At 37.1% G+C, this 15,586-nt stretch overlaps 1 protein-coding gene across 3 annotated transcripts; it reads left to right on the top strand.

Moving 5' to 3' along the window:
- The first annotated feature begins 13 nt into the window (after window positions 1–13).
- UBA5 (ubiquitin like modifier activating enzyme 5) lies at window positions 14–15,095 on the top strand. 3 transcript variants are annotated; one of them, XM_043595394.1, is made up of 12 exons: window positions 14–750; window positions 2,063–2,108; window positions 2,218–2,307; window positions 7,275–7,384; window positions 8,199–8,285; window positions 9,146–9,230; window positions 10,378–10,482; window positions 10,652–10,779; window positions 12,476–12,611; window positions 12,902–12,977; window positions 13,123–13,229; window positions 13,760–15,095. In XM_043595394.1, exons 1-12 carry the CDS (start codon window positions 590–592, stop codon window positions 13,841–13,843), a joined length of 1,215 nt encoding a protein of 404 aa, XP_043451329.1. In that variant the 5' UTR covers window positions 14–589; the 3' UTR covers window positions 13,844–15,095. The 3 variants fall into 3 exon arrangements, with proteins under 3 accessions (XP_043451329.1, XP_043451331.1, XP_043451330.1); XM_043595396.1 differs by lacking the exons at window positions 2,063–2,108; window positions 2,218–2,307 and having other exon boundaries at window positions 531–750; XM_043595395.1 differs by lacking the exons at window positions 14–750; window positions 2,063–2,108 and having other exon boundaries at window positions 2,218–2,302.
- The last annotated feature ends 491 nt before the right edge of the window (window positions 15,096–15,586 follow it).

Here is a 15,586-nt window from a genome sequence, read left to right as displayed (position 1 = left end):
TGGGAGATGACCTCCATGTGCTCGCATTTGACAATTTCAGTCAGCCTCGCAGTTGGAGGCCGCTATTCTGAAGAAGGCAAAGCCACGTTAATCGCTCCTAATATGAAGAGGCCTCTTCTACCTCCAAATTTCACGAACCGACAGGCGGAAAAGACCTACTGGGTCCGGTTCAGAAATGGGCCCGTCGAGACCTTGGGCCCAGGAATAAAAGATCCTGGGTGTTTCTCCTAACCGCCCGGCTGGAAAGGCACCATCAGAGGCCGCCGGCTCCGGTCGCTAAGAGCTCTGGCCCTGGTGCGGCCGGGTCTGTTAGGACCGGGCGAAGAAGGAAGCAAGGAGGAGCGGGTTTTTTTCTGAGGGGGAGCGGTGACTGCAACGCACCGGAAGCGGTACAGCGGCCGGACCCCGGGAGCGGCGGCGACGTGTCGTTCGTGAGGCGGTGGGAACACTTCCCCAGGGTTCTGGGCTAGGAAGGCCGCAGCTAGGTGCCTTCTCGCTTACCCCTCGCGGGCCCAGCAGGCCTAGCAGCGTGGGGCGGAGGCGACGGCGAAGGCCGGGGCTGGGAACGTTGGCGGCCGGCGTCCCAGCCATGGCCGAGTCTGTGGAGCGGCTGCAGCAGCGGGTGGAGGAGCTGGAGCGGGAACTGGCACAGGAGAGGAGTCGGCGGGCCTTGGGGGGCGGCGACGGAGGCGGCGGCCGGGTCCGCATCGAGAAGATGAGCCCGGAGGTGGTGGACTCCAATCCTTACAGGTGATCTGCGTTGCGGGTGGGAGGCCGGCGAGGGGGCGAAGTCAAGGTCTCCGGGTGGTCAGGAGTGAGGCGCTCTCTTCCTGCGCAGCTCACACCGCCGCCCACCTTCCTCTTGAGTCCTGTTCCCAAACGCCCGGGGCCAAGTCTCAGTACTACTCGGTATTCCTCTTAAGAAACAAAACCCGAGCGAATCAGCCATATGGTGCTGCTCGCGGGCCGGCTGAGGACACGCGGCCGGTTTCCTAACGCCCCTCCCTCTGTTTTTAGTCTGCCTCGTTGTGCATAAAACTGATAGTAATAACTTCCAGAAGATATTAAATATAAAACCCGCTAAGCATAGACTTCGAGTTTCATAAAGGCTTCTCAAAATTTCAAAATTGGGGGCGTGGTGGGAAAGCACAATTAGCTTTAGTTTTAAAGCTGTTTGACTTTACCAATACTGTCAGCTGGCTCGATACAGTGCAGGGATTAAGAGGAAGGTCTCTAGAACCAGATTGATTCGATTCAAATCCCAACTCTTAGTAGCTGAGCAACCATGGGAAATATGTGTTTAGTAGGGACGAATGGTACGAGTGAAATGTTCAAATAATACCTAAAACTGAAAATCCAGAAGTAACAACGTTAGCATGCTATTTAGAGATGTGTTAGTAACAGTTGAAAATGAGGAAGGAGAGGAAAAGGGACGTGGGGGCCAGGAGCTTGCAGAATTTTAGCAAGCCTGGTAGAAGTATTTGACTCTTTAAAGTGTAAACGGATGGGAATTTTATGTATATGGGTTTAAATACACACACACACACACACACACACACACACACACACACACATTGAACTCAAGATAACAGAGCAGACTAACTAGGTAAAGTACCTCTTAGAGTCCTTGGCATACAGTAGGTGCTTACTAAAAGTAGACGTCATCCGTTTTGGGCAGATACAACTGATGTTAAACATTAATCTGAGTGTTAAATGTTAAATACATATGCTAAGAAAGCATGGGAAAATGTTGAAATTTTACTTTGACCTACCTCATCTAGACACTTAACATTAAAGCAATTGTTTTTGACCTTGGCTGCCCATTAGAACATCTGAGGTGCATTTTTAAAAAATCTTGTTGCACAGGCTACACTTGGAAGGATCTTCAGGCATGGGTGTTTTTAAAGTTTCCCAGGTGATTTAGTCTCACCTGGTAAAGGCATGCTGAAAGATTTCTTTTAAAGCATTAGTAGTGATTGAGTTTGTGTTTTTCTGGGATGATGTATTTTTATCTCTATCACATATTAAAAGATTGTAATTTAAAACATTTTTTTGTTTTAAGCCGCCTGATGGCATTGAAACGAATGGGGATTGTAAATGACTATGAGGTATGATAAACCTTTCCAAGTTTTCGAAGATGATTTCAGTAAATGAAAATAATTTCTGACATTTTTGATGAAAAGTTAACCAACAAATGTATAATTTTGCATTTCACAGAAAATCCGTACCTTTGCTATAGCAATAGTAGGTGTTGGTGGAGTTGGTAGTGTGACTGCTGAAATGCTGACAAGATGTGGCATTGGTAAGGTAAAAACATTTCTCTCCTTGTCATGTAGGGAACTACTCACTTATGGAGTGAATCAGGTACAAATTAGGAATTTTTTCCTCATTACTAATGGTTTATTGATTTGTGGTGTATTTATTCAGATTGTTCTTTCTACCCAAAGGAGTTAAGACGTAACCATATCCAGGGGCACCTGGGTGGCTCAGTCGGTTAAGTGTCTGACTCTTGATTTCAGTTCAGGTTATGATCTCACAGTTTGTGGGTTTGAGCTCTACACTGGGATCCTCTCTGACGATGTGGAGCCTGCCTGGGATTCTCTCTCTCTCTTTCTCTGTCTCTCTGCCCCTCCCCTGCTCACTCTCTCTCTCCTCTCTCTCAAAAAAAAGAATAGATAAACTTAAAAAAAAGACATAATACCACCCAAATGGAAGGTGATATTAATGCTAATAAAATAAGGAATATCTAAATTGTCTTCAGGAATTTTTTGTTTGGGGTAATAGATTACAATTTGGACTTAAGTGTTTTAGATATAGAGCTTTGAGAAGAAGGGAGTTAATAATGTGTGAAACAAAAACATGTAACGTAATTTTTTTTTTAAGGTTATTTATTTTGAGAGAGAGAGCACGTGTGACCATCTGAACAGGGGAAAGGCAGGGAGAGAGAGGGGGACAGAGAGAGTCCCAAGCAAGCCCCACACTGTCAGCACAGAGCTTCATGTGGGGCTCGATCCTAAAAACCATGAGATCATGACCTGAGCTGAAATTAAGAGTTGCGTGCTCAACTGACTGAGCCACCCAGGCCCTCCTAACAAATTTTATTTATTTATTTTTGAGAGAGAGAGAGACAGTGTGTGAGTGGGTGATGGGCAGAGAGAGAAGGAGACACAGAATCCGAAGCAGGCTCCAGACTCTGAGCTGTCAGCACAGAACCCAGTAAGAGGCTTGAACTCACCAACCACGAGATCATGACCTGAGACGAAGTTGGATGCTCAACCAACTGAGCCACCCAGGCGCCCCTAACAAATATTTTTTAAACATGCTTTATACAAGATGAACTAGAAAGCATGTACCTTTCTTACTTTTTTTCCCCAAAGAATAGTGGCCTTTTATTAACTTATTCAGAAATACTTTTAAACCTTTTAGTTGACAGGGTTGTATTAGTTTTGGGTGTACAACATAGTAATCCAACAGTTTTATACATTACTGATTGCTTATCATAAGTATAGTCACCAGCTGTCACCATACAATGTTATTCCAATATTATTAACTATATTCTCTATGCTGTACTTTTCAACTCCAGGTCTTATTTTTACCCAAAGAAAAATAATTTGAAAAGATATATGTACCCCTGTGTTTACAGCAGCCTTATTTACAATAGTCAAGATATGGAAGCAGCCAGCCCAAGTGTCCCTAGATAGATGAATGGATAAAGAAGATGTAGGGTCTGTGAGTGTAAAATGGAATATTAGCCTTATGAAATCTTGCCATTTATGACAACATTGATGGACCTAGAGGGTATTATGCTAAGTGAAATAATTCAGAGGAAGACAAATACTATATGATTTCACTTCTACGTGTAATCTAATAAACAAACAAAGTCTGTTAAATACAGAGAACTGGTGGTTGCCAGAGGGGAAGTGGGTTGGGAGGATGTGTGAGATAGGTGAGGAAGATTAAGATAGAAAAACTTCCAGTTATAAAATAAATACCTCTCTTACTCTTGAAATTGAACTGGAAAATGCTCTAGGTTGTTTTTTGTATGTATGTTTGTTTTGTTTTAATTTAAGATTTTATTTTTAAGTAATGTCTACACCCAACATGGGGCTAGAACTCACAACCCGGAAATTAGGAGTTCCACAGTTTACCAACTGAGCCAGCTAGGTATCCCTTTAGATTTTTTTAACCTGTACATTTTTTTTTAACTTATACTTTCTTTTTTTTTTACTTTTTTCCTAAAATTGATGTAGGTTGTGGGTAGGAAAAAGAGGTAATCTTATACTAGAAATTATACCTACCAATTTCAGATTTATAAAGCCAAAGTCCATGATGTTACATTCCTAGTGGTTGAATACCAAAACATTCCACAATTAATTTTCACCCCTTTGTCATTTTGATAAAGCAAATATTTTCCCCACAAAGTTTATCAGTGCTTTTTAATATGTTGGTCCATCCCATACCCCAAATTATTTTTTTAAAGTTTATGTATGCATTTAAATTTATTTGAGAGAGAAAAAGAGAGGGAGTATTCGAGTGAGCAGGGGGAGGGGCAGAGAGAGAGGGGGAGAGAGAGAATCACAAGCAAGCTTTGAGTAGTCAGGTGCAGAGCAGAGCTGAGGTGGGGCTGGATCTCAAGAACCATAACACTGTGAACTTGAGCCAAAATCAAGAGTCAGATGCTTAACTGATAGGGCCACCTACGTGCCCCCGTCCCCCTGCCATGCCCCAAATTCTTAAAGTAGTTTCAAAGTTGGCATTCATTTATCAATATAGAAAAGGCAATACAAAAATACTGAAAATGTTTATTAACCTTTTAAAGCTTTTCAAGAGGTTTACAAAAGCCAGCCACCAATTGCTTAGAACTGACATAAGAACCCTGCCTGATTGACCTAGGATAGTAGATATCCTAGATACTGAGTTTCTCAGGTTTGAGTGTGCATCAGAATCACTTAGAAGGCTTCTTAAAACATAGATTGCCAGACCCTACCCTGGTGGTTTTGATTCTTTAGGTTTCGATTGGAATTGGAATTTCAAACAAATTCCCAGGTGATTCTGATGTTCCTAGTGGGGGTAGGGGAAGGACAGACTTTAAGAACTGCTAGATCCTTGGTGCATCTGGGTGGCTCAGTAAGCATTTGACTCTTGATTTTGGCTCAAGTCATGATCTCACAGTTTGTGAGATTGAGCCCTGAGTTGGGCTCTGTGTGCTGACAGCACAGAGCCTGCTTGGGATTCTGTCTCTCCCCCGCTGCCCACCCCTCTGCCCCTCCCTGGCTCCCTGGCTCATGCTGTGCTCTCTCTCTTGTAATAAACAAACTTAAAAAAAAAAAAAAAAAGAACTGCTAGATCCTTGCTACTCAGGCTGATGTCCAAATTAGTAGCATCAGCATCGCCTGGGAGTTTGTTAGAAACGAAGACTTCCAGACCCTTCCAGATGTGATGAATCAGAATCTGTTATTTTAACAAATCTCCAGATGATCCACGTGCATGTTAAAGTTGGGACAGTGCTCCTGTATTTCTGACGAGCTCCAGGTGCTGCTGATGCTGCTTGCACAGGCCATGTTTTGAGTAGCCAGGATCTAGAACAGTAGTTACCAAATATTGCTGTAATTGGAATCCCCTGGGAAGTTCAAAATTTTGATGTCCAAACTGGAATAGAATCAGAATTTCTGGGGATGGGACCCAGACATCAGTATTTTTTAAATGATGCCAGTGTACACTCAAGTTTGTAAGTTAAGGATATACGTACGTAAGTTTCAGAACTCTTTTATCAGTATGTAAAACAGATAAACAAGAAGCTAATTCGTGGGGTTAAGTAGGGAAGTGGAGAATTGGAGACTTCTCACCCCTGAAAGTTTCTGGAATACTTTGTGGTACCTTGGACCATCAGATCTAGATTAGCTGCTTTATTGAAGATACAGGCCTAAAATGTGAGTGACTTATCCATGATAAGAGCTTATTAGTGACAGAGCTACAACTCACACCTCCTAACCCCAAATTTGGGATTTCCTGCACCTTATAAACCAGCTACAAGGCTGAAGAGTAAAATTTAATACTTGGCCTGACCGAATAAATATTGTTGAATGAGCTAAAATAAACTTTATTTTGGAGACTCTTAAGTCGGGTCAGAAAATTACCACAGGGGACAGAGGTGGTATATTTTCTAGCAAGATACTAAGGGTTACCTAGATGTTCTGCAGGATGAGTTAATTTTGTTGTTAATAAGATCCCCCCCTTCTTTTTTTTTTTTTTGTAATTTTAGCCATGCATAGGACAGTTGCACCACAAGCCACAGTCCCCCTTAGCCACTGCTGTAGCCCTTGCATTTATGCTTGCCCTGCCCTTCTCCCCATTTTTGTTTTTGTGATTAAATTTAGGATGCTGAGAATTGTATTAAGAAGTCACAGGATTTTAGATTAAGAAAGGGTCCTTAGAAATCTTTGGGTGCAACCTGTTCTTACTGATAGGAAATGGGATCTTTAAAAAGGGGTGTGTGTGTGTGTGTGTGTGTATGTATGTGAAATGTTGTCATGCCTAAATATACCTTGGAGTAATGTTTTAGCTGTGGGTATGTATGGTGTCATAGTCACAAAAGGAGTCATGTTATACTATAGTTTTAAGTTATGGCATTTGTTTTTATCTTATTTTATTTTATTTTTTTAATGTTTTATTTATTTTTGACAGAGCATGAGCAGGGGAGGGGCAGAGAAAGAGGGAGATACAGAATGTGAAGCAGGCTCCAGGCCCTAAGCTGTCAGCACAGAGCCCGACATTGGGCTCTAACTCACAGACTGCGAGATCATGACCTGAGCCAAAGTCAGACACTCAACCAACTGAGCCACCCAGGCACCCCTGTTTTTATCTTATTTTAAAATTTCATTCATCTAATGTGTTCTTGGCCTTTAGTAAACAATTGGAATGAAATGGAATAAACATTAATTTCTCAGTGGATCATTTGGAGAGGCAGTAAATGTTAGGGTACAGATGCTGGATTGAGAATGCCTGAATTTGAATTGCATTTCTGCATATATTAGCTGAATGAGGTTTTTGAACATGTGCTGTAGTTGTTTCATTTATAAAGGAGAATTAAAGTCCCCATATACTTAAGTCATGGGAGCATTAAATGAGTTAATATATGGCACCTAGTATTTTAGAGTTAGCTGGTATTATTTCTGTTAAACCCATCAAATGTAAAGTCCACTAACTTATTCTTTGTTATTTGTAGTTTATTTCTTGGTATGTTTTTCATCAAAATGCCACTATTTTCATTTTAGTTGCTACTCTTTGACTATGACAAGGTGGAACTGGCCAATATGAATAGACTTTTCTTCCAACCTCATCAAGCGGGATTAAGTAAAGTTCAAGCAGCAGAATATACTTTGAGGTAAATGGAATAGTGATTAAAGACATCTTTAGTGACATCTTAGTTTGCATATTTTGTATAAGTTAACCTAATGCATGAATTTTTCTTTACAGAAATGCAGGTTTCACATCAATTCTCTTACCTCTTGATACTGTGTTGGCAACCTTTTTCAGATAGGGCTAGATAGTAAATATTGTAGGCTTTGAGGGCCCACTATGAAACTGCCCTCAAGTCATGTAGTTGTAGTGTGATAGCTGCTATAGGCAATACAAAAATGAATGAACGTGGCTGTGCTCCAATAAAACTTTGTTTATGGACTCTTAAGTTTAAATTCGTGTAATTTTAGCATGTTATGAAGTATCGTTCTGTTCTTTTTCTCCTGCCACCATTTAAAAATGTAAAAACCGTTCTTAGCTTGCAGACCTCGGAAAAACAAAAACAGCTGGCAGGTCATACTTGGCCCCAGGGCCATACTTTGCCAATCCTTATTCTAGGAAGTTTCTTTGTGACCCCAAACGTCTTTCACTGAAATAAGGAACAAAGAAGTTCTCTTGTCAGGCTAGGCTATAGCTCACCTAGGTGTTAAAGGCTTAATTCCCAGCACATAGATGGTGGGAACATTTCTGTAATCCTGCAGTCAACATGTTTTGAATGTAGTCTTCTCCTTGGAGTGGGGCACAAGAGGTAGAAGAGGACTTTAGATTTTCTTTGAATAGCTTGAATTCCATTTTTCTTACCTCTGTTACATGATCTTTAGCTTTTTCAGTTCTTTTTCCTGTTTTCTCTTAATATTCCTACTAGTAGTTTTTATAATCATTCCCTTTTTCCCTCTTAGGAACATTAATCCAGATGTTCTTTTTGAAGTACACAACTACAATATAACCACAGTAGAAAACTTTCAACATTTCATGGATAGAATAAGGTAAAATTTTACTATGAATATTTTGCACAGTGTCCAGCTCGGTTAAACAAGTATTATTAGAAAACCACTGATGTTGGGGCACCTGAGAGGCTCAGTTAGTTAAGCATCTGACTTTGGCTCAGGTCATGATCTCATGGTTCATAAGTTTGAGCCCCATGTGGGGCTCTGTGCTGACAGCTCAGAGCCTGGAGCCTCTTTCAGATTCTATGTCTCGCTCTTTCTTTGCCCCTCCCCTGCTTGGGTTCTGTCTTTCAAAAATAAGTAAACATTAAAAAAAGTTTTTTAATAAAAAAAAATCTGATGTTTAATTCAGCGAGTTGGTAGATTTGATATATATTTTTGTTTTTAAAGTAGGTAATTTTTGTGTGTTAGTAACTCAGTAAAAAGTAAATACTGTCCAAAGACAATAGTAACAACAATCAAAAATCAAAAACTCTGTTGTTATGGTGTTATAACAAGGGATCCTCAACTATAAGTTCTGTGTTCTAGATTATATTTCTATGTGAAGGTGGTTTTCTCCAGATTGTAACAACACTGAGATACTGAATTGTATTCAATTTTTATTACATTTACATTTGGAGTGAAAAAGGAATAAAAGTCTATGAAAGCTGATGGGGAAATGGTAACTTTTGTGAACAGACTTTATACTTCTTGTGTCTTCTGTGAGAAGCACTGTAGTATCATGATGTTATATACATATTAGTTCCTCAATACATACTGGATCTTTAACATTAACTACTATGCCTTAACTGTACTCAAACATTTACTGAAAGCATAAATGTATGTCTAAACAAATTAGAGTGTATTTTGTGTCCTGATTTCTTTTTCCTCCCCAAATAAAATTTATTTTCTTTACCTAGTAATGGTGGATTAGAAGAGGGAAAACCCGTTGACCTAGTTCTTAGCTGTGTGGACAATTTTGAAGCTCGAATGACAATAAATACAGTGAGTATTCCTATTGTATAAGATGTTATACTCATTCATCTGTTTTCTTGTATAGTTCTGTATTTAAACCCTTTTATAATGTGTTTCATTAATTTTTAATGTTCTCTTAGCCTACTTTTAAAATTTATTCTAGTGTGCCTAGGTGGCTCAGTTGGTTGAGTGTCCACTCTCGATTTCAGCTCAGGTCATGATCCCGCGGTGTATGAGTTTGAGCCCCACGTCAGACTCCATGCTGACAGTGAAGTCTGCTTAGCATCCTCTGCCCCTCCTTTGCTCGTCCTCTCTCTCTCTCTCTGAAAATAAAACAGACATTTAAAAAAGTTTTATTCTAATAGTTGTGGGGCCTCTCTAGCTTTGCTGGTGTGGCTTATGTTTCAGTATCCTATTCTTTATTATGCCAGTAGAGGAAACTATAAATAGTAGATACTTCTGATGTACAATTTTTAAAATAAATGACTATCTTAAAATGTGTTATTCTATGTTAGCATTGGTTTTAATATTTTACTTTATTTTTTAAGATATAAATGTGTATACATTGCTTACAAACCTTGTTTCTCAGAAATAAAACAATTCTTTGGAATTACTGTGGTTTCAGCTTTTCAGAAGGTATTTTGCAGGGTTTTGTTGCTGAAATTATTTTAGAAAAATGAATTTTTACAATCAGAAATACAATAAACTTAATCACTCAATTTAATTAAATATTTATTGGCTGCTTACTTGAATGCTGTCAGTTTACTTTTTAAAAAAATGTTTTAAAAATTTAGAGTGGAGGTGGGGTGGGCAAAGGGGGAGACAGAGAGAGAGACAGAGAGAGAGAGAGAGAGAGAGAGAGAGAGAGAGAATATCTTAAGGCTCCATTCAGTGCTCAGCATGAAGCCTGAGATGGAGCTCAATCCCACGACCCTGGAATCATGACCTGAACTGAAACCAAAAGTTGGATGCTCAACCCACTGAGGAATCGAGGTGTCCCCAGTTTACTTTTTAAATAGAGAATGGCAGTTGCCAAGGAATTCCATTATTGATAACTTTCCTCTTTTGAAAATTTAAAACACCCTTTGGTAATCATTTAGTTAAGCTCCAGTTTTTCATGAAATAACTTTTGATAAATTCTTGTTTTTTTTTGTTGTTTTCATCTGTTTCTACTAAGGCTTGTAATGAACTTGGACAAACATGGATGGAGTCTGGGGTCAGTGAAAATGCAGTTTCAGGGCATATACAGCTCATAATTCCTGGAGAATCTGCTTGTTTTGCGGTATGCATGATTCATTTTGGCTTATTAACTAAAGTATTGAAAATGTATTTGTATTGAAAATGTATTATAATTCAAGGAATAAAAACTTTGAACGTGATGGAATACTATTTTGAACCTGCTTACTTTTTCCCTTTCATTTTGAAATATATTTTCTTTATTTTTCATGTAGTGTGCTCCCCCACTTGTGGTTGCTGCAAATATTGATGAAAAGACTCTGAAACGAGAAGGTGTTTGTGCAGCCAGTCTTCCTACCACTATGGGAGTGGTTGCTGGGATCTTGGTACAAAATGTGTTGAAGTGAGTGAGGGCAAATTTTTCTGAATAGTTTTGTTTGCTTTTGATAGAAATATATTTCATAAAGCATTTCAAATATTGGAATTACCATCTAAGTATATAGTTTCTTAAAATCCAGCATATGGTTTTTATATATGTATAATATATATATATATACTTTGAATTTACATATATTAATATATCTAATTTAAATATAAACATACATATTAATAATATACATACATGTGTGTTACTCTGTGCATTTAGAATAGCTCTTGTTAAATGGTACAGTAGTACTGGTGTGTTTGTTTATGAAATATTAACCAAATGATTTAAATCTCTGCAGGTTTGACCAAAGAACATAAACACATTTCTTTACTTAACTCTTACTAAAAATAATATGAATGTTATTAAATATTAAAAGGATAATACCTCTGCTCTCTGAAAAAAAAGATATTCACAACCACACCATCTAAACTATAGTGAAAAAGGACAAAGGTTCCTTTGCAGCTAAAATGAATGTAAAAGAGTTTTATTAATGTCAACTCACATTTTATTAAAAGGAGAAAGCCTTTAGGTGTTCCTTTCCTCAGACCATTTTTTTCTCACTTTACAACTTTAATAAGCTTAGTTATGTTTCCATGCCTTCCGGTATAAGAACAAATTGCAACATGATACAGGGAGGTATCCTGATATCAGAAGTGTCAGCTACCAGCAGAGAAATTGCAAAAAGCATACCTAAGAACTTTCAAGGCAACTGTCGAGGGCTATTTTATGTAAGAGCAATAGCTTGTACAAACTTCAGTAGGCCCTATCCAAACAAAATATTTTATAGTATGTTCCAAAAAAAAAAAAAAAATCATAGCTACAAACTATTTTCTTAAGGACGTGTCCTATTTAGCCAGCCCCCTATGGATGGACATTTACGCTACTTACAGATTTTTTTGCTGCTATTCACAATGCTGCAAATAGCACCTTACATATATCTCTAAGTTAGGTTTTTGTAGATATGAATTTTTAGAAGTGGAATTTCTGAGTTTATGCAATATTTATTTTGACAGATACTACTAAATTTCTCCTTCAGAAGGATTATGTATTTCTATCACAGGGTAGGAATACCTGCTTTGCCCATACCAGTTCATAACATTGGGTGTTACCAAACTTTTTAATCTTTGTCAGTATGATAGGTAAAAAACGGGTATTTCATTTTAATTTTCAGTTACTTATGAAAAGGGGTGAGCACTTACATTTTTCTGTGAATTGTCTGCTTCATATCATTGGCTCAATTTTTGTCTTGTACACTCAGTGCAAATGTGTTCCCTTTTGTTGTTTATATTTTATATGTGATTTTTCCTCTCTTTGTAAGCTTCTAAAAGGAATCAGAACTGTTAGGGAACACAAGGGAACTTTAAGGCATATTGGAAATGTTCTATATTTTGATCTGGTAGTGATTACATGGGTAAAGACTTTTGGAAAATTTCATTGAGCTGTACATTTAAGATTGTTAACCTTATAGTAAGTTATATATAAAAACTTTTAAAAAGTAGTTAGATGTAGTACCAATCTCAGGGATTCTTCTCCACATTTTAATCTGACAACAGTACTTAAAATACTGTTGCTTATCACAAAAACCATTAAGTACTTAAAGATCAATTTTTAAAAATTCAGTTCTTTTATGGTTCGTTTCTTTATCTAAGTGTACTTTGATTTGCTTTTCTAGGTTTTTGTTAAATTTTGGTACTGTTAGTTTTTACCTTGGATATAATGCAATGCAGGACTTTTTCCCTACTATGTCCATGAAGCCAAATCCTCAGTGTGATGACAGAAATTGCAGGAAACAGCAGGAAGAATACAAGGTATACATCACTTGGTCAGAATGTATGAGAGGTCATACTGTTTGGACAGTATTTTAGAACAATTACTTAGGTTTGAAAAATAAGATGAATGGATTCTGGATTTTTATTTATTGTATCTCTAGGGGGTAAATGTTAGTAAGAAATTAAATTCACTATGCTACCAAAGAGAAAAAAATTGTTTGAAGTCCTTTTTTACTTTGGTAAAATAAAAAGCCTGTCTGAATTTTTGATTAATGCTTCAGAGGCCTGAGAATGAGTAAGAATACTTTGATACTGTTTGATTTCTACAGAAAAAGGTAGCAGCACTGCCCAAACCAGAGGTTGTTCAAGAAGAGGAAGAGATAATACATGAAGACAATGAGTGGGGTAGGAATTCTTTCATAAATTGAAATGGCAGCATGAAACATAATCTCTTATAGGAGAAAATATAATTAAATTATACAAACTTTGAATAATTACTGCTTATTAAATTTCCTTGAAAACTATTATAATATCACATTTAACTCTATAGGTATTGAGTTGGTGTCTGAGGTTTCAGAAGAGGAACTGAAGAATTCTTCAGGTCCAGTTCCTGACTTACCTGAAGGAATTACAGTGGCATATACAATTCCTGAAAAGGTACACCTAAAAGCTGATTTACCATAAGTGTCAGATAAGAGAAAATGTCTACTTACCTTCTTTCTCTTCATCCTAGTTTATAATGCCAATACAGTATTTCCTAATTTGGATATTTTATGCTATAGCAGTTAAGATGTGTGAGAGAGGTGTTCAGTGTTAATGTGGAAATATACAGTACATTTTCACCTGTTTGAAACATAGACCTAAAATAGTGATATTGACTCATTAATGGAGCAAGTAGGTTTTAATTAAATGAAGATATCATTTTTTATATTGAGAATTTTAGCCATAATACCATTTAAAAATACCACTTCAGTAGAGATCTTAAGAATACTGAAATTACTGCCTTGTAAATCAAAATATTGGTGGGGAAAGTAAAAGACTGTCTCTCCTAAAAATTAGAAGGTATATTTATTAAAGAAAGTTTACTTTATAAACTAGTTGAACATAGTAAACTTAGTGATTATATATTCCTAAGCATCAAGAATTTTAGACGGTTATTTTTTCGCTATGTTTCCCTCATTTGATAGCAAGAAGATTCTGTAGCTGAAGTAACTGTGGAAGATTCTGGCGAAAGCTTGGAAGACCTCATGGCCAAGATGAAGAATATGTAGACAATGGACTGACCTACGTTTTATTTCCTGAGTTTAAGCAAATGTCCTTGCAATTAAAAAAAAAAATCACTTAAAAACTTACAAAGCTTAGGGCAACATTAATTGATACATAATCTTCCCAGAATTGTTACACTTTTTGAAAGTACTGTATCGTTTATCACTTTCTCCCTTCAACTAAATCAATAACTCTCCTAAAACTTCTGTTTCATTCCTGTTAAGAAAACTTGAAAACTTAGCCACTGAAATGTTTTGGCCTTTGGAGAGGGATGGGAAGGATGGACCAATAATATGCTATGTTTCTTTTCTTTCCAGTAATTCTTTATGGTGTGTTGTCTGAGGCCATGGACAATAAAGTAGTATGTGGTTCTCAAATGTAGACAGGGCAGGGGGTACCACCTATTGGTTAGAGCTAGCAGGCCTCCACTCATTGTGTTTAGAATCACTCGTTCTACAAGAAAACTACTACCATTAACTTGGCCAACAGTGAATTTAAAATAATTAGCCTATATAATAAAAATATCCTCTCAAATGTTACCTGATGAGATACAAGCTGAAATGTAGTCATTGGAAAAGTTTGTAAACCTGTAAGTTATATATTAAAAACAAGACAAAGGCAAATAAAAGGAAACTTTCTTCACAGATAAACAGATAAAAGGTACTTTCAGGAAGTACAAATTATATTTCTGCACTGACCAAGGAAAAGGAATCCTAGCATCTGTGGAACATATATATCTGGAGTCACTGTACTTTATTTTGAGCAGCAAGGAATGAATTTAAGCTAAGATCCTCTAGATTATACCCATTGTATGGGCTACCTTCGGAATACTTCATTTAAATTTGATTCTCTAGATAATTAGTTATCCTGTATTGTGGGCATAAGAGAGACGTAAAAAACCTCTGTAATGACTGATGTGTACTTATTCAGTGGGAGAGAATCAGTTACCCTGATTATGATCACTAAGTTATAAATTGATAAACTGGTTTTCTTTGGAGTTGCATACAAATAATGAAAGTTTAGAAAGCCTTGGATAAATAAATTCCCAATGGTTTGAGACTAAAAAAAAAAAATATATATATATATATATATATATATGCGCATGTGTAACCATTATCAGTAGGATGTTACTATGCTACTATTTTGATGATTTTTTGCTTTGAAGATAGTAATATCTAAATTGTATTTCTAGGGAAGAACATTAGTACAAAATGAAAAATGCAGTATTCCCTTGTAAAATAAAGTTCTAAAAACTGATTTCAGAAACCCCCAAATATCAAATATGTTCAATCTATTTGTTTTGAGATTCTAGAATCATATAGTAATTCTTATGTTTAGAGTGAAGTTTGGAAAGTAGGGGGATAGTTCTTCTAGCTTTGAAACTTATTTATGTTGCCTTGGTAGGTCATTTGCAATTCAAAAAAAATCAGTGAATTCATGTGTAAAATAGTTTTTTTCTAGTTACTCAAGATGTTTTGAATTTCAAAAAAGAAAAGTCTTTCTAAAATAATCCCATTCCTTTGGAACCTCTGGTACACTGATTTGGGAAGGCTTTGCTTATAATTTAAAAATGGTATAGTTTGGTAGAGTATAATAGCAAGAACATACTTTTATTCTGCTCTTAACATAGGATTTCATACTGCTGGTGTTTTATACTGCATCAAATCTTAGATCTAAGTTATATAATTCTTTAATATATTCCATTAAAAAATAGTTACTGGATTATTTTACCAGAAAAAAATCTGGTA

Source organism: Prionailurus bengalensis, chromosome C2, assembly GCF_016509475.1.
Source record: "Prionailurus bengalensis isolate Pbe53 chromosome C2, Fcat_Pben_1.1_paternal_pri, whole genome shotgun sequence".
In the NCBI taxonomy this organism is placed as follows: Eukaryota; Metazoa; Chordata; class Mammalia; order Carnivora; family Felidae; genus Prionailurus; species Prionailurus bengalensis.
Note: the sequence above shows the minus strand (reverse complement) of the source record. Positions and strands in the feature narration are given on the sequence as shown.